The sequence below is a fragment of the Empidonax traillii genome, unplaced genomic scaffold (assembly GCF_003031625.1).
Source record: "Empidonax traillii isolate 1590-97213 ecotype Southwest subspecies unplaced genomic scaffold, ASM303162v1 scaffold475:size860808, whole genome shotgun sequence".
In the NCBI taxonomy this organism is placed as follows: domain Eukaryota; kingdom Metazoa; phylum Chordata; class Aves; order Passeriformes; family Tyrannidae; genus Empidonax; species Empidonax traillii.
Window position 1 is genome coordinate 58259 of NW_020955668.1, and position 18024 is coordinate 76282.

General features: G+C 43.6%; 1 protein-coding gene and 1 long non-coding RNA gene across 5 annotated transcripts in view; one reads left to right on the top strand and one right to left on the bottom strand.

The window, feature by feature from the left end:
* LOC114063579 overlaps positions 1-10902 on the bottom strand; it is an 18715-nt gene extending 7813 nt beyond the window's left edge. The window contains exons 1-2 of the long non-coding RNA XR_003572582.1: positions 10772-10902; positions 3090-3217 (exon numbers count right to left, since the gene is read on the bottom strand). This is a non-coding gene — a long non-coding RNA (uncharacterized LOC114063579). The remainder of the gene's footprint in view (positions 1-3089; positions 3218-10771) is intronic.
* A 317-nt stretch (positions 10903-11219) lies between these two features.
* The window catches only part of LDB3 (LIM domain binding 3), a 117605-nt gene continuing 110800 nt past the window's right edge, over positions 11220-18024 (top strand). For 3 of the 4 annotated variants that reach the window (XM_027895959.1, XM_027895960.1, XM_027895961.1), the window contains exon 1: positions 17190-17412. In XM_027895959.1, coding sequence (XP_027751760.1) covers positions 17320-17412 — 93 coding nt within the window. In that variant the 5' untranslated portion in view covers positions 17190-17319. Of the gene's footprint in view, positions 11274-17189; positions 17413-18024 lie in introns of those variants that run through there. The other variant, XM_027895958.1, reaches the window with a different exon arrangement.

An 18024-nucleotide genomic window follows, 5' to 3' on the forward strand; every position in this document is an offset into this window, starting at 1 on the left:
AGTGGTTCACATGTAACCCCTGCGGCATTTGGAATAAATCATTATTAGTTCATATTTCATCTCATCTTAGCAGTTTTATTTGTGTCCTGTATCCTCTACTTGGCAGCCACTCTCTTCGCTTTGCTGTCTCTTTACACTCTGTAACACAGATGACTGATTGGATTAAAATAATTTGGGACTGAGATGATTCACGTTTCAGTTAAAGTCAGCTGTACAGCCTGTTCTGCAGTGGAGTTCTGCCTGTAGTTTACCATGCACTTGGACGTGTTCCAGTGACTTGGAGGTGTGACAGGACTAGGGTAAAACTTCCCTTTGGCCTTTTGTAGCTCAGCAGCTGTTCCCAGGGCAGGCTGCTGGCAAAGGCAGCAGCAGTGCTGGGAGCTGACAGACACGCTCTGCCCCTCCATGGGGGCACAAACTCAGGCTTGGGTCACAACTGAAGATGTTTGGTCTGATCATTCAAGCAGTTCTGCAAAACTGCTGAGCTACTGGTCACCACCGCTGGACCTGCAAAGAAGGTGCCAAGAGCCAGTGTAATAGAAGGCTGCTCCAAGTCAGGACTGAAGGACTGCATAAGGCAGCAGCCACAGGTTGCCAATCTTTCCAACGTCCACATACAACCAGGGATCTTAGTCCCTATTTTTTGGCAGCTTACAGCCTCACTTTCCATACTTTTGGAAACTTTTTTACATCTACCACTGAACTAAAAAGTATCATCATAGCCCATGACACTGCGTATTGACATTTCATGCATTCCCAGGTAAGATAGAATAGCAAAGAGTATTTTTCTTCACTTGATATGCAAAACCAACAGCAAGCTGGACATTCAGAAATAACCAAAGACACTTCCAATGTTTTTCGGGTGTCTCTACAGCTCCAGGGCATAACATGGGTAAATCCATGTGTGCCTGTTTTCTTGAGTGTGGCTGGTGCCATTTTGCCCTTAGACCCTTCTGAGAAGCGCTGCAATGTGGCTCCTATCCCGTGATCCCTCTGTAACTCTGACAGGACAACTGTCTGTCTCTGCTGCTGAAACCACTATTTCCACAGGGCTTTATTGAGTGGGACCCTCATCTGCAAAGCAGTGTTTGTGTCGGACAATGGTATTTCAGTGGCTGAGCAACAGGTATCTCAGTTCAAACACTTGTGTTTGTAGCCTTGCAGTTGTTAGTGCCACAGGAATGCGAGGAGTCTTGTGTTATAAATAGGTTTATATAAAAGCAGTTTTAAAACAAATAAATAAATTATTAATAGTGCCATTCCAAGCAACCCTAGACATGGGCCACAATCCTGTACACAATCCTGTGTCCCCCTTACCCCCTCGAATTTATAACCTAAATACTCATTTTCAATCTTACGCAAACTTCACAGTTGTCAAAATTCATAAGCTGTCCTATTTACTTCCCTTCTATGGACAACAGACTGAGTAGAACATCAGTGTAAGCTTAATAAAGCCAGAAAAGTCTCTCCACAGCAAATCCAGCCTTAACAGTCTGATACAAACCACAAACAGTAATAAGAAGATTTTTTTTTTTCTCTCTCTCTTCTGTAGGAAAATGCTTCTTTTAGTTACAGCAGTTCTGGCAGCAGCAGGGCTCTGCTGGAGACATAGCTCAGGAATTCTTTGTACCTGGCTCAAAAGCAAAGCAAATGCTGCAGGAGTCACGTTAGTGGAGGAAAACGCTCACCTCACTATGTATAGAGATGTCAGAATCTCTTACTAGACTACAAAGCTGGACTCGTGGTGTTTGGCTCACATATTGCCTACAAACACTTCTGGCAATGAAATTGCCAATCAAGGTTAGCATTCACCTGAGAGTGGGGGTAAATAGTAGGCTGAGAAGAATGGAAAGAGATTCACCCCTCTTACAGTGAATGTTTGTTCCCTACTCTTATGTTTCCTTTTTTTTTAATTATTCTTTTTAAACTTACACAAACAGCAGTATCTATGTAGATTTAGTGCCAAAGATATTTTTGACCCCTTTCAGGAAAAGAAGATGGTTTGGAAACAGACCCAAAAATCTGAGAGTACATCATTGTAGAGCACGAGCTCTCCAATGCAAAATTTCATAAAGGACATTTCCTGAATAAGCTGTGGGACACTTGGGGGGATACTTACAACTGCCATAATGTTTTCCACTGACTGGAAAAATAGAAAGAAAAATCCATACCCTACCCACATAGTGCCATGCCCAAAGGGATACAAAAAATTGACTGTACCTCTAATGGAACAGCATTTCCTTCAAAAGCCCCAGTACTTCACAGATGTATTACACATACCCAGATGCACCCTTTGGATTGGTATAACTGCTTTTCAGATGCCTAAAGTTAGTCATGTGTGTAAATATTTATACAACCCCTTAGGTCACACAAGTGGAATAAAGAAGTTGAGTATGTTAGGTCAGTACTAAAAGTTACTGAATTTTAAAAATATTTTTCCAGACTACTATTTGCTGCTAACTCTATGGAACTGTACATTAATAAATTTCCCAAGTGTCAGACTCTTCTCATTTTCCCTACTACCCATAACGTGTGACAGTCAACTCTTCACCAGTTAATCCACAGGGCCAGAGGGAAGGCCTTCACTCACCTTCTCCTGGGTAAGAGGGACTGCTGTGGATCAGCTGTTTCTCACCCCACTGCTCTTTGAAACCCTGATCTCCTGAGTGCCTGTAAGCCCAGGACTCAGCTCCCTTTACCAGACAGGCCCTCCAGTCAAGCATTCCTTGACAAATCCCAGGGACAGCCCTGCTTTCAGTATCACCATCTTCTGGTTTTCACTAGTTCACTATTCTAGTACCCCTTTCCAAGCAGTCCCCAATGCCCTCAGGTGCCAAAACCAGCATTAATTAAACACAGCCCCCTCCTGGATTTTAAAAGATCTATGCATGATTCCACCCTAACACTCAAACAGATGGAGTCTGGGTTTATAATAACCCTCCAACTGTGATTTTAAAATATGCACACTTTTGATGCTGCTGTCCTCAGCTCAAGGCTCTGAGTAACAGCAGCACGTGGCAGAACCCTTAATGTGTATTGCTACATCTTATTTGAAGTGCTGTTTTCCAGATGCACTTGTTAAAACTCACTTTCTGCTGCTGCTCAGTGAAGTAAGAAGAGAACTTAATCTGATGAAGGACAGAGCTGAGGTAGAAGCATCAGACAGCTCGGTGGTTCATCACATTCACTGGAAAGAGTCCTTTTGAAAACCATTCCTCTGAAAAAGAAAAAGCCACACCAGTCTTTCAGGTTCGGGATCATTATGTTCAGTTAGATGAGAAATAAATTTCACACAGTAAAATCTGCTCTCTTTGGGCACTGTAGATACCATTTATTTCACTTATAGAAATTAAAAACATGGAAAAATATGATGTGAACTTCATATGAAACCCCATTGCAATAAATCACACTCACTTTCATTCTTGCTTTACTTCAAATTGCCATGGTAGAATATGCCCAAAGGCAAAGGAAGCAAAGAGGAAAACACAATTCAGGATACCTATTAGCACTGCATCAAAATAAAGTGACCCCAAATAAACTGGGGAATCCTAAAATGCTGGAAAACACAGCAACTTCATACCAAACAGGCCATTCTCTTTCCCATTGTGGGCCACTACCAGAAAAGGAACTCAGAGCTACCCCCTTGTGTTAGATTTCACCTTGCTGCTTTCACTGGCTCAGCCATCCTTGATTTTTTTCTCATGTTCAGGAGCCAGACCACAGAGATTTCAGAGACAGGGCTAAGAAGGCCACAGTACACGTGACAGAGCTGCACTTTGCAGCTTCCCTTCACTGTGCTGTTTCCTGAAATAGAGAGTCCCCTTCACAGCTGAACCTGCTCCATTTTTACTGGGTCACAGCACAAAGACAATTGCTTATTAAAGCAGTTCACGATCATGGCAATAGTGTGAGCTGCCTGAATTCCAGCTTTTAAAAATAAAATTACTGCAGGAATTTTCAAAATAACACAGCTGACTGTCCAACATCACCGGAAACCATTTCTGGGAAACCTGGGAATTTGGGTTTAGATAAGATCAGGATATTTCTTTAGTCAAAATATGGTCAAGGCCAAATGTTTTACCAGAACAGCCATACAGGTAGGAATGACACGATACCAGTAAGAATTTACAGCACAGGGATTCAGCCACACAAAATGGAACCTGGTGGAAACCAAGTTTCAGAGAGATGTAATTTCTCATCCATTATTCAAGGAGAATTCTCTGAACAAAATTCTCTGGCAGTTAAACCACTTCACAGGGACCTTAAATCAGTTCTGAATTTTGCCAGTGAAAAATGATAAAACAAAGCAAAAAGGCCCATGGCAATAAAGCAACACCCTCTAATAAGCGCTTTGTGTCTTCGTGACTGCTTGCTTAAGATTTTCACAATATTAGTATTCCTTCCCCAGTTTCGTAGCTCTCAGGACTGGAGACAGAGATCTGAAAAAGGATTCTTCTAGAGCAAAGGACATTCAGTTGAACTTTAGCCACTGAAAATCTTTGCAAGTCCCAGCCCAAGTACTAATGCAACACTGCCAACTATTAACATTTACAGTGCAAATTACACCACATTGCACTCAAAGTCTTGGTCAATTTGACAAGTCAAGAAGACCCTATACTGTTTCTGTTTCAACACTGACTAACATGAAGGCACTTGTCTTTCTATGCTTCCCCCTTCCCAGAGCCAGTGGCTTGGTTCCAGCAGAATTATTTGACTTCAGTATAATTTGACTGTTACTACTTTATTTGATCTCAATTTGAAAGAGTTCATAAAAAGAAAAAAGATCCTGACTGGAACTTTTATTCTGTTCCCTACAGCTGATATCCAGCATGTAAAGGAAAGGGCTGAGTAACAAAATATGATAAATGGAATAAAGAAGAAGACATTCTTGTTGACTTGCCTGGGAGCTCTGTTCTTGTTAAGTCGTGCACTACTTTAAATGATGGGGGAATTGAAACAGGTTACTTATAAAATAGGATCCGGAATTTGTATCCCACTGATCCTCCTCTAGGCCACTGAAATTCAGTTGGAAAGCTTGGCTGACCCTAAACAAACTTTTCAAGTTAATTTAAAAATAATTATCTTTACCTGCAACTACAAAGGGGCCAAAACATTACTTGTAGGCCACTGTGAAAAATGCCACTGAGCCAGTTCACATGTTCTATTTACAATTAAATTAAAAATTCTCAGAAAACTGTGGGTCGTTTTCCTCCTCCTTTACTGCTCTGATGCAGTGAATGTATCAGCAGCAGAGCAAAATATTTGATAATTCTGCTTTAAGTAGGTGAGGTGGGCAGTCTTTCTTCACTGGATAATCTAATAATATATCCCTTTGTAAACACCTCTTTTAAAAGGTTCTGGGAATGTGTATTTTAATGCTCACACACTATTTTAGTGCTCAAGGAAAAGTGGTGCTTGAGTTAAGCCCTCATTTGGAAGAGCCAACTGGCTCACAGTTTCCTCAGCAAAGTTTATCCTGGTCTTCAGACGCCACATTTGAAACTGTTTCAATAACTCAATAGGCTCGACTGAACAAATCATCAGATGAAGGTACCAAGTAACCAAACTGAACCAGACCGATACTCAGCAGACACTGCTTGGGGTAAGTATCAGCCAGTCAGTTCTGGGGGAGAGTATGGCATTAACTCTCTCTGTGACCTTGGCAGTTCAGTTTAGTGCAGTGCTCAGGTTTATCTGTAAAAGGGTATATAATTTACTCTTGGAGCGCTTGCAAGGCCAAATTAGGGAAGTTTTGCTGCAACCTGTAACCTTTTTTCCACACTCAAACAGAAAATTAGCAGTGCTGTTTTAAGAAAGATGCAATGATGGATTAGTCAGCCTTCAACTGAGAGATGCAGAGAGATATCCAGGGAAACAGGTGGGAAAAGATTCACCTTTCCCTTGATATAAATAGTTGAACAGTGAGACAAAATTAAGAGCCCAACATTTATTTAGACAAACTAAGTGAAAATACTAAACTTTAGAAGAATTTCAGCTTTTCTTCTATATAAGATCAGTGCACTTTGAGGCTGGACTGGCCCCAAGCATGAAAGCAATGAGGGCTATAAGTCAAGCAGCATTGCTGGGGTTCATCCTGTTGACAGTCCATCTTGAATTACCTCCTGCCATAACCCAGTCCTAGGAATGTTATGGTAATAATATAGCCCAGGGTAATGACAGGAACAGTCCAAGGAGGTTACCACATGGACAGCCTTCTCTTTTATGTTTCAGTAACACTAGAGTTGCAGTTCACAATGTTTTACTGATCTCTATGTTGATGTTTTGACTGTTCTGTTTGCATGTTTGTTTGCTCTTGTTTGTGGGCAAATTCAGGAACTCTGCAAAACTACCTAAAACTGAAAATGAGAATGATGAATATCTATCTTACAAGGGTAAAATTACTAAAGTAGAATCACTCTAAAAATATGATTCTCATCTGAGCTGTGCTTGCTACATTTTCCTAATGTTTTCTGTAAAATTTCTGCAAAATAAAATAATTTTGGAGATCCAAAGTATTAGACACCTTTGGCAGCTTTTTTGGCAATGCCAAAACACAAATCCATGTGAATCAGACTGTTAACTGGACATACCTATAGTCCTGATTTTAAAGAAATTCCTTCTAGTGTTTTGTCAGGAGGGAAGTGAAAACTGTGAGTTGTTTTGCAAATTGCCCACTCATTTGCCAATGACAGCAGGAACAGACCCCTTCATCTCCTGCCCCCTTACACAGCACGGGCAAAGGTCAGTGACAATCAGAACTGCTGGGCAATAAACAATCACAAATGGAAGGGCCTCGTTTACTGGAGCTGTTACAGTTTGGGTGAATGACAGTGCAAGTGCAGCCCAGATCTGCTCTCCTCTGAACATCAGCACTTCTGCCTGAACAGTCACATTGGGAAACATCACCTACACAGCCCCTCCAAAGCAAAGGTAGCATCTTATTGCTGGTTACTCGTTACTCAGAGGAGGCTCTCAAAAGCCACACTCATCACCAGCTTGTTTCTGAGCTTGGAACTGTAGCCCCTTCAGCTGGGTGGGGAATGAGATCAGATCCCGGGAGAAAGCTCATCCACACTTCGTGCTGCAGGGATGTACTTTCCATGCTAACTTTCCTTACACCATTACTGGTGAGGAACCCTTAGGTAGCCAAGGAGGAAGAACTTGTTGGGTATCAATCATTCTTTTAAATTTCCATCCGTGGTTGTTGTTCCTTCAGTTTAAAGTTACTGCAAACAAACTGTGCAGACAACTTATTAAAATACCTCATAAGCCTAATGAAACCATAATGCAGAAATTTATGAAAAATTAGGGCCTATTTACATGGAAAACAATGTTTCTGTGACTGATCTGAGGCTGAACAGTAAATGAAACATCTGGGGAGATCAGATCATGATTAGAAGAAAGGCCAAAGGACTGGGAGAAGGACTTGCAGAAACCCCAGAATTTGCCCTTGACAAAACCATCTGAATTTCCCAGGACAGGAAATTGCCCAGGCTGGAGTGAAACTCATGGGTCAAAAGCAAATCACACTGAGTGAGTCACTGAGGAAAATGGACAGCTAAATCTACCAGTAAGCTACTTTCCAGAAGGCAAATAGGATTGTTTGCACAGGATGGCCTGGCCAGTGTAGTCTCAGCCTTCAGCTTTTCTAAGAGGTGATCCTGAAGATGCTTCACTGAACTATTGCAAGGCCATTGGTAGGTAAGCAATGCATTCCTGAAACATTATTTAAAATATGAGTTTGATGCTGTCACTACTGCTTTCTAGAAAAACAGGACAGAGAATTTTGTCCCTCCAAAAGGCAGGCACAGTTTTGTGGGAACGAGTTTGGAGGCTCTTTTGGAGAGTGCTGAGCAGGTAGAACTCTCATCCTTTCAAGTTCCCTTGGCCTGAGTGACAGTGACTTAATGAGCAACAGACGTGCTCGTGTGTTTCATCCTGTTTCAAACAAAACCAAAATCTGATCCGCCACTTATCAGAACAGGATTATGGCCCTTTTCCAGTCATCCTTGCTGATGCATTTGCTAGGCAGCAGAAAAACAGGTTGTTGAAGGCCTTGTAAAAAGATTCAGGTATAAGCCCTTCAAAATTATTTTTTTTCCCCTATCACATGTAGAATCGAATAATCTAATAGATCATCATAAAATAAACATAATTTCCCACCATCTGGATTGTGTTTGCCAGCCTTAGTCATCACGTCTGCTGCTTTACAGGTTGCTTGTGGTCATTTTGCAGCTTTTGTTATTCAAAGAGGGCTTCTCAGAGTCGGTGAGAAATTCAAAGGATTACAAAGAGATACGGCAGACTTCAAGGATAAGAAAGCATGTTTCTTTCATCCTTATATTTTTTAACTCATATCCCACTGCAAAAACCCTCTGGCACTCAGAACTCCTACCCCTTGAACATCCCACTGAGTGTCTGAGGAGGGTTTTAAATGCACATGCAGCATATGGTGAAATTATTACAGAGCACACAGAAGAGGTGCCTAGACATGTACCACAGAAACTCAAATCATATTCTGCCCTTATTTGATTCCAACTAATCTTCCTAAAGAGAATCAAACAGCCTTGATGCAAAAAGGGTATGAACTTGCAAAGCAGGGATCTGTACATAACAGTTAGAGCATTATTCATAGCTTAGAAATTAAATATCTCTCGAAGTCCTGAAGCATTCAGCCAGAAGAGGAGAAGATATCTAGGTCTTTTGTTATACCAACTTCAGGATCAAATAATCTCTTACTTGAAAAGCACCTCAGTTACTCCCTGCAAACATCCACTATGTTCATTAATTGGTAGATATAGAAATATCTATTACCAACAGAGTTAGTATCATCATTTGTGAATAAAGATACACAAAGTTTAAATAAATTGATCTCAGTAAATTTCCTATATTTTACCATACAGTTTCACTGCTGCCTCAAGACTAATCTAAGAGGCATTAGTTCATAGTTCTGACAACTGTAATAAGAAGCAATCCTAAAAAAATACTTTGGTGTTTCCATGGTCTGAGGTGTCAGTATCTTCAAACACCCATTTCAAAATCAATTTTCTAGTTGCTTTCTTTATTAAAAGTGAATATACTGCTGTCAGCAGAATCACTTCTTTCCCTAATGAGATATATAATTTTATGTTCACAATTTTAGCTATGAACAAATTTTGGAAAAGGTGATATCTACTATCCTGTTGAGAAGTAAGTGATCTATAAAACTGACTGTGCACTACTCTGTGGGATGCTTTTCTTCCTTCCACAGCAACCATCCCATTATTTCTGTTTTGTCATATTTTGTAGGGGTGGTGAGGGAGGGTGTAAGCTGCAAGGATTTTGCTTTCATAATGCGTGGTAAAACTGATCTGCTCTATTTGCATGTTGCCTTCACATAAACTGCATTGTCTCGTGGTAATTATTGGTAACTTAATGTTCCATGGAAAGCAATGACATTGCGTTTGACAAGATGCAAAAAGGTTTCCCTTGGGCACAGGAGCCAACTCGTCAATGGAACATTTTTGCAACCATCATTGTTACAATCCACATGAATATGAACTTTGGCCAAATATAAATACAGAAATCATTCAGATTATATTTTCTTGGCCTGGTCTGTGCACGCTGTGTGTTGGACGAAAACAGCCCACTTAATACGTACCACAGTACTTCAAGAGTAAAGAGACTTTAGGTTCCATAAGACAAGAAGCACTAAACTTGAATTCTTTCGAGTAGGCTGGAGGTGAAAAAGCGGCCAAAACGGCTGCGTATTTCAGCGATGCCGAGGTTGGATTTATTCCCGCGCACGACCGGGGAGGAGCTTTCGGACTCGGGAGCCGTGGCGGACCCGGCTCCGCGCAGCGCCCGGGGCGCGGATCCCGCCCTGTCCCTGGTGCTGACCGGGGGCAGCGCCCGGCGAGCAAACCCCGAGCCCGGCACAGCCGGGATTCTCGGCGGAGCCCAGCGCGGTGCCTCTTCCCAGCCCGGGGAATTTTCACTCCTGTGCAAATCCCAGGGGGGCTCAAGTGGGGCACCGCCCGCGTTCCCAGCGCTTTGACGCTTGGGAACATCTTTCCTTTTCTCGCGTGGGAACAGTCTTTTTCTTTTTTATTGTTAACAAACTCATAAAGCAGCGGCTCCGTCATTGCACTGAGAAAACAGCTGCATTCCTGGAGAATATTTCGTGAAGCTTAACATTAAAAAAAAAGAAACCCAAACCACCACTTAGCGCTACTGAACAGAGGGATGTGTGGAGCGGGATGCTTGGTCCTTGACAGCACTCGGCAGCCATGTGAACGCACCGCAAGGCTCAGGATCTTAAATCATCCCAGTATCGGGATCCTGGGGGGCAGTTACGTTGTTCGCTTTGCTGCTTCTTTTTTTTTTTTTTTTTTTTTTTTTTTTTTAATTCCAAACCCTTTGTCTCCTCTCGGGACGCGGTTTTAACTTTTTCACTCAGTTAAAGCGACCTTTACCTATCAACACCAGTGAATCAGCGGGGCTAAACAACCCCACTGCCACTTTTCTTACGAGGCAACGAGTGAAATCAGCGGTTTCGCTCGGCGAAAGGGCTGGAGGCTGCGGGCTCCGAGCCCGCAGAGCATCAAAGCACACGCTGGAGAGCTTGTGCTGAGCTTGGGCAGGACAGCAGCCCCTCCTGCCTCCCCGCGCCGCCCTCCCGAGCGCCCCGGGTGCCTCCCGCGGGCGCAGCCCCCCCGCTCCCGCCGCCATTTCATCCCTCGCATCCTTCCCTGAGGGCGCTCACGCGCGGACCGCCCGCCCCCCGGGATACCTGCTGCCGCTCCCCACAGCTCTGGGTCACCTTCCCGCTCCGCCACCGCGGCCCCGCGGTGTTCCCGGCTCCCACGCGGGCATTTACACCCCGCGGGCAGCGCTTTCTCGCTCGCCGGGCCCGGCGCTGCCGCCCGCGGCGGCAAATCCCCTCAGCGCGCCCCGCCCGCGCGGCGCCCCCGCGCGGCGGCCCCGGGGAGCGGCCCCTGCCCTCGGGCGGCCCCCGGCGCTGTGACAGCCCCACCGGGGCGGCAGCGGCGCTGCCCTCGCTGCGGGGCCGAGCGGGCTCAGCGCTGCCCTGGGCTCCGCTCCCCTCGGCCCCCGCTGCCCGGCCGATGTCCGTGGGTGCGGCAGCCGCGGCTCCCGCGGGGGCGGGCCCCGTGCCCGCCGGCCCACGCAGAGCGGCGGCGGTGGAGCGGGCGGCAGTGGCGGTGGCGGTGACGGAGGTGAGGGGGCGGCCCGGAGGGACCGCTTGGTTACTCGGGACGCCGCAGGTGGGCAAGGTGGGTGCGCCGCGGCCACGGAGTTTCTGTAGTGGAAACTGTTACCCCGTAAAGCCTTCGCTGGGAAGGCAGAAGTGAGCGGGAGAGGCGTTTGGGAGGCTGCCTTGTCATCTTGTGCACAGCGCTACATCAGAGTGGTGTAGCGATCCCCTGAGGAATCTGCGATGGCCAAATGACGCTGATGGCACAGGATCCCTCTCCTAAGCCCTGCTGAGCGCTCTCTGCGCCGTGCCCAACCTCGGCTGTCTGGACTGGAGCCAGCGCTGTCAGAGGTGCTGTGACCTCGATGGCAAAGCTCAGCCCCTGGTCCCTGCGGAGCTGACAGTGACCCGCACGCAGCCTCCTCTGTAGCTGCTCTTGGGTCTGCTGTCGGGGTTTGGTTGGGCTTTTTTCGTTCGCTGTTTCCCCCTTTCTAAGGGAAAACAGTCATTTAGGATTCCCTGCAACAAGGCACAAATTACAGTAGTCACAGGCTTGCTGTAAACTTTCCTGGTTTCAGCCCAGAGTTGGAAAAGCATGATGAAAACTGAATGGCAACGCATTTGACAGCCTTGTTTTTCTTCTTCAAGTTCCTGTACTGGAAGCTGAGCTCTGCATTTTAATCCAGTAGCTGCTGTTGATACATTTTGTCACTTAAAACTGGTAACCTAAGCGCTGTGGTTACATACGTAAACAGGAGATGGTTAAAACAACAGGTACTTTACCTTTAGGTGTTCTTTACCTTTAAAAAGAAATCTTATTACCTTGGGAAGGTGGGTGCCATAGAAGTGTTAAGTGTCACATGGTGTAGTGACTGCCTTTAAAAACAGTAACTGAAAAGCTGATAAAACGAGAACTTAGTAGCATACACTTAAGTCCTTGCAAACCGTCTGAACTGGCGTCCTTCTCTTCTCTTGGGTCTGCAGGTTTCCAGTTTAACATAGTTACCAAAAATTTTTCAAATCTTTTAAAGATCAGTTCTGACTACACTGTGTTGTATACCAAATCTTTTGTAGTAGTGGACAGGCATGCAGGGGAAAAAGGCCATGTAGTAGGAGAATAAAGTGCGAAATACAATTTTTTTGTAAAGGTGCAAGTAGTCAGGGTGAAGGATCTAGAGGGGAGGGTAAACAGCAAATTTAATCAACTGGTAAAGTGATAGCAGCAAACAGGCAAGCAGGAAACATTGGAGCTGCATTTCTGAACGCATTGTATTACAGGGAAGGGAAATAAAATTCTGTCATTATATTGTGCTAGCATATCTCCCCAGAAATACTGGCCTTTGTTGGAACCCAACAAAGCACATTATTAGAAATGTGTTGGCAAAGTAGAATGAGGTGAAGCAAAGTGTGGTAGAAAATTTAGCTTCTTGAGAGAGATCAAAATGCAGGACTTAGGACAACTTGATAAAGGGACTAAAAGGAATTCAGAAATACTAAGTTCTGTGAGAATTGAAGGATTTTGATTCAATAGGTCAAACAAAGCTGTACATACAAGTAAAAGGAGGATTAGCTCAACTTAGAGCTCAGCAGTGAAGGAAAGGGGATTGCAATGAGCTCTTTTGCATTGTAGAATAGTCTTACTTTGGAAGCAATACTGAACTTGTGCTGAACTTGTGGGAAAAAAAATCTTTACTCTTGGTAATTACTTTTATATTCAGTTTGACATTGGCAAGGTGGGAATGCAAAGTTAAAAATTTGTTACATCTCCAAAGTGTCAGTTCCAAATTCTTTAGCACTGCTTGGCCGATATGTGGTAAATATGTGCTGGTTTGTACTGTGGATCACGATGAAGATCTCTCCCCAAATACAGCTGTTGATTCTACATGAAATGTAATTAACACTGGGTTAATTCAAAATTGTGGAAAACTCTAGGATTGCACGTATCAGTCAACCAGTTGAAAGGCTGGGTTTTCTTCATGCATCAGTGTAGTGAATAGTTTCTTCAAGGCTCCATTCTCCTGGCTTTTCCACTGTTCTGAAAGACTGTAGATAATCATACTGGGGACAGTGCAGGAATCCATGGGATAAAAAGTGTATGTTTGTCATAAAGCCAAATGCTGCCTCCTCATACTGCCACCCCTTCAGGTGAGGGAGACTGAAACAAAGGCAGACTATCCTTTTGTCCTCCCCTCCACCCCCCCGGAATGTTGAATATGTTTTTATCAAATAGGAAATGATAGTTTATTCCTGTGGAGTGCAAGTCTTTCACTTGCCCAAAAGAAAAACATAAACCATGACCTCGTACGCCTCTTTTTATGAGCCAGAGATGCATAGTATATTGCAGATCAGAAGTCAAACTCCAAGCAATCTGCTTCTGAAATCCTTAATGATACGAGTGATACAACCGTGTTGCTGCAGTAATAGCAATTCAAGGCTCCTCTATGCACACGTTTACCCCTGCAGCTAAAATATAACCCATGAGTAATGCAGCCAGCTCCGTGAAGTAGTAGCAGCTTTAACAACTGGAATTTCCATTACTGGTTTCCTCCCACCTTTATTTAGCATTGACACGGGTGGGTTTGGTTTCATTCACTCCATGGCTGTGCACTCCCAAGCATGCAGTCGTCGCTCTCCTAAAGCCGGCTCGCTGTGATGTGTACAGCAAGGTCTCCCAGCACGTGGGGATTGTTTCCGCCAGTGTAACATCCCTGATGCAGCTGTGGAAGGACGGCGCTGCTCAGGCTCAGAGGCATTTGCTGGAGGTTATGGCACTCTCCCCTCCCCTAGAGCCTGGTGCCCATCCAGCTCCCGCCCAGCTGTTCCCATCAGTCAGCTGGGAATAGCTCGGGAAGGGGCGGGACCTGGTGAGCTCTGGACAATTCTCCGGTTTGATATGTGTGGAGAAAATGTCACCTTGCTCCTGGAGTACGTTTTTTGTTTAAATGTCACTCCTTACATCAGTGACCTCACTGACTCAGCATAGCTTCTCTCTGAAGGGAGGGAGCTATGAGCAAGTCATGGATTTTGACATGGCAGGAGAATGTAGGGAAGAAGGCACACCAAGAGAAACAAAATACTGTTATCAGAGCAAACAAAAATGAATTTTGGAACAGTCTAACAGGCAGTTATGTAAAGCAACTAAAAGCTAATCTAAACATCACAAGCTTCTGAAAAACAAGGGGACTGTCTATTATGTACACACAGTTTATTGCAACCTCAGGTTTCCCAGAAGGTGTTGCTGAGGTTTGTGCCGATAGCTGTGATGACCCTGTACCTGCTGCACTTTTGAAAACAGGGTGGGGTTGAACGAGCCATCTGGGTGGATCACCAGCTTATTTAGAGGCTCATTGTACTGAAAGTCTGTAGAAGGTGAGACCTATGCTAAATGTCCCTAACAAATGGAGCTGTGACTACAGCATGAGCTTCTGTAGCATTGTAACTTCATTATTAGGCACAGAGCTTTCTCCAGACAGGCAGAGGGGATACAGACACAGGAATGAAACGACTAATGGAGACCTAGAGAAAGAAAATTGGAATATTTTTTTCTCCAAATTGCACCTGGTAGTGATAGAGCTGTGGTCCTGTGACGTTGAAGGGGAATGTTGGCCAGGACTCTGGCATATCCTCTCCACTTTCCTCTTAAAAGTGCCAAGCTATGCTGAACATTCATGCAGACACAGACAGAAACCAAAGGAGTAGGAACAAGTGACCTTAGTTTAACATTTCATTCAAATGACAGAGTCCCTAATGAGATTCCCACTCTAGTTTCTTAGCACACCACCCAGCCTGAAGGATCTCTCAGATCCTTTCAGATGTCCTAAACTGATAAGGGAATGGCATGTTATAGATGTGAAAGTAGGACAGAAAGCACATAGTGTTTGATTAAACAGCATCTCTATTTCTTAATGCTTAGCTCTGTGCAGCCTGCTGTGCGGTTTTATTCTGTTCTGGGTTTTGTTCCCCTCCTCCCCTTTATTTAATTTTTTTTTTCTATGAGTGACTGAAGGTTTAGGTATCAGAAGGTAACATGCACAGAATTCACAGTCCATACAACTGTAACTTTTCTTCTAATACCTATTTAGGTGATACTGTCTTTACTAGTGAAGCCATGACTTGCTGTGTTTATGTTACTCCTGGTAAGGAGTTCTGTTCTCCTGAACCCTTGAAATGGAGACAAGAAAGGACACTAAACCAGCAGCCAATTCCTAGGAAAAGGAAATGAATACTGCAATGATAATTTACCTTCAAACTTGGGTGTGCATGTGACTTTCTAAAAAAAAAAAAAAAAATTCAGTACTAGATAAACTGGCAGGCCAGGAAACTCTGCCATTTGAAGTCCAACAAGTCAGTTTTGTCTCTCCTCAAAGTCATCATCCAAACATCACTGGTTCTGGACTCTTAGAGGACAGGTTATAAATCCTCTTAATGTAAATGTACCTGAGAGTTATTTGTGAGACATCAAAACCCCGTTTTCTTCTCAAGCTGTGTCTTGCTATTTGCCTTACTTTCGGTTTGGGCCAGTTCTACTGGCTTGATGTAACTTCCATTTAAATCCATGTGAAATGCTGTGGTTTAATGTGGACCTCTGGCTAGAAGATATGGTGATATGGTTATATGGTTTAGTCCATGCCGAGATTAATTATTCCCTTGTACAAATGGCTTTTCTGACTCTGTGAATGCTATGCAGACACTTTATTGCTTCATGATTTTGAAAAATTATTGACCATCTCCTCAGATAAAGACTGAGTTCCTGGTAGTGTTTGCTCTCTCTGCCCTTTCGCCACCAGCTATTTACCGTGTTTTAAGGCAGGTGTATTGGCAGAGTGACCTGCTATCAACATTCCAGCTGAGCTGCTTCACTCTAGTGCACTGTGTGGGTTTGGTTGTCTTTTGGGTTATTAGAGCAGAACTCATGCTTTCTCCCCCCCACCGCCCCACCCCAACACAATGGCAATTTTTTTCTAACCAGAGGATAAAGAAGGATATATATGTATATAAAGAAGGATGAAGAGGATAAATGTGGAGATACAGGAGAGGGCTCCTGGAGTTCCTGCACATATTAATGACTTGAAAGGGGAGAGCAGAATTTTTTGGTTTATATCTGTAGATCTGCCAAAAGCTTCTCTTCTTCCCTCACGTCCTCTGCATTTTAGCGATTTCCAATCTAAGGCAGAACTGCTATCCAGCATTACTGAACAAGGGTTACAGTTTTATGGAAATGCCTAGGAACTGGAATATAAACTATGAAAAAACCAAGGAATAAATTAAGAAAGCAGTTGGCTAACTATTTGTATTCTTAGCCTTTCATTTAAGTGTCATGCCTTTAGAAGACTTGTATTGAAATGATGAGACAGGTATGTAGTGAAACTATGCTTTTGCCACAGAAATTAAATGCTGATTAGAAGTATCTCATGATACATCTTTCTGCATTCAGAGAGAATAAATTTTAATTTTCCCTTGAGAAAGCAAGGGCTGTGGAACCAAGAGCCAGACATGAAGTTGTGGGGCTTTTTTGTGATACTAAAACTTTTTTCAGTTTAACAAACTATTGCAAAGGAAGTTAAACACTTTCTTGGTACCTCTCCTGCTGCATATAGTAAGATCTATGGAAAAAGAACTTGCTTGTAGAATATGACATGTCACAATGCAATAAACATGTGCTGAAGCAGAATTTAAAAATGGCTCTGTAGTTGTTAACAGGTTAGTGAAGAGATTTGGGTGTTTGGGATTTTAGCCTTGGATATTGCTTGCTTGTTTTATTAAAACATGTGTTTTGTCCATAAAGTAACTGGGCAGAACGAGGGGCTTCAGGAGCCTAGAAAGATCTGTCCCCTTCCCTGAGGACTATATTAGACCTCTGAGTCATGAAGTCTTTGCATAGCAGGTGTCTGGTTACAAACCTTTTATGGGCCCTGCTCAGCTGGGATATCAGCATCTGCATTATAGCTCCCATCTATTCTTAGGTGGTATCAGAGCACGACTGAACAGGCAAGGCAGAAAGAGAATTGCTTTCGTTACGTAAAACTCTTCCCTCTTCTCATTCTGTTTTTTTTCACACTTCTCTCTGTCCACCCCGTCCTTGTGTTCTGCAGTGCCTTGTTGCTGTGTGGTGAAAGCAGCACACAATGGCTTACAGCGTGACTCTGAACGGACCTGGACCATGGGGCTTCCGACTGCAAGGGGGCAAGGACTTCAACATGCCCTTGACCATCTCCAGAGTAAGTGTGCAAAAAACCTTGTTGAAGCTTGTTTAGGCAGGAAAATAGCAGTCATGTGCACACTCTGACTAGCAAAGTAGAGGATCTTTGCACCTAGGTGTGAATAAAGAGAATGTAGTGTGGACTTTAAATTATACCAGTTCAAAGTACAAGCTGGCATGGATAATGCCTCAGGAAAACTGTTCTGGTTGGTATATTTTTATGAATGGCAATAGTGTCTCTCTTAAATGAGCTTCCAGTTCTATTTTGTACAGTGTTGTCTCTTTTTCTGCTGATAGGGGCCTCAGTGATGCTATCTATTTGAGGGGAAGGGAGTAGAAGAACTACGAATGAGAATATAGATTATATTTCTAGAAAATAAACATTTAACTGCTTGTAAACATGTAAAGTCAGGTGTTAAAAGTGGACAAAGACAGGGATATGTGTCCCCTCCTGTGAGGGGGTGCAATAATTGGATAAAAATTCGATATGTCAAGCAGAAGACTCGATAGTGCTTAAAATACAGTCTTAAATTATGCAGAAGCCTTCCATTTGCAGCTGACAAACAGCAACTGATTTAATAATTAATTACCTGGTGCATCTGTCACAGATGAGTCCATTTATCTCCTATCT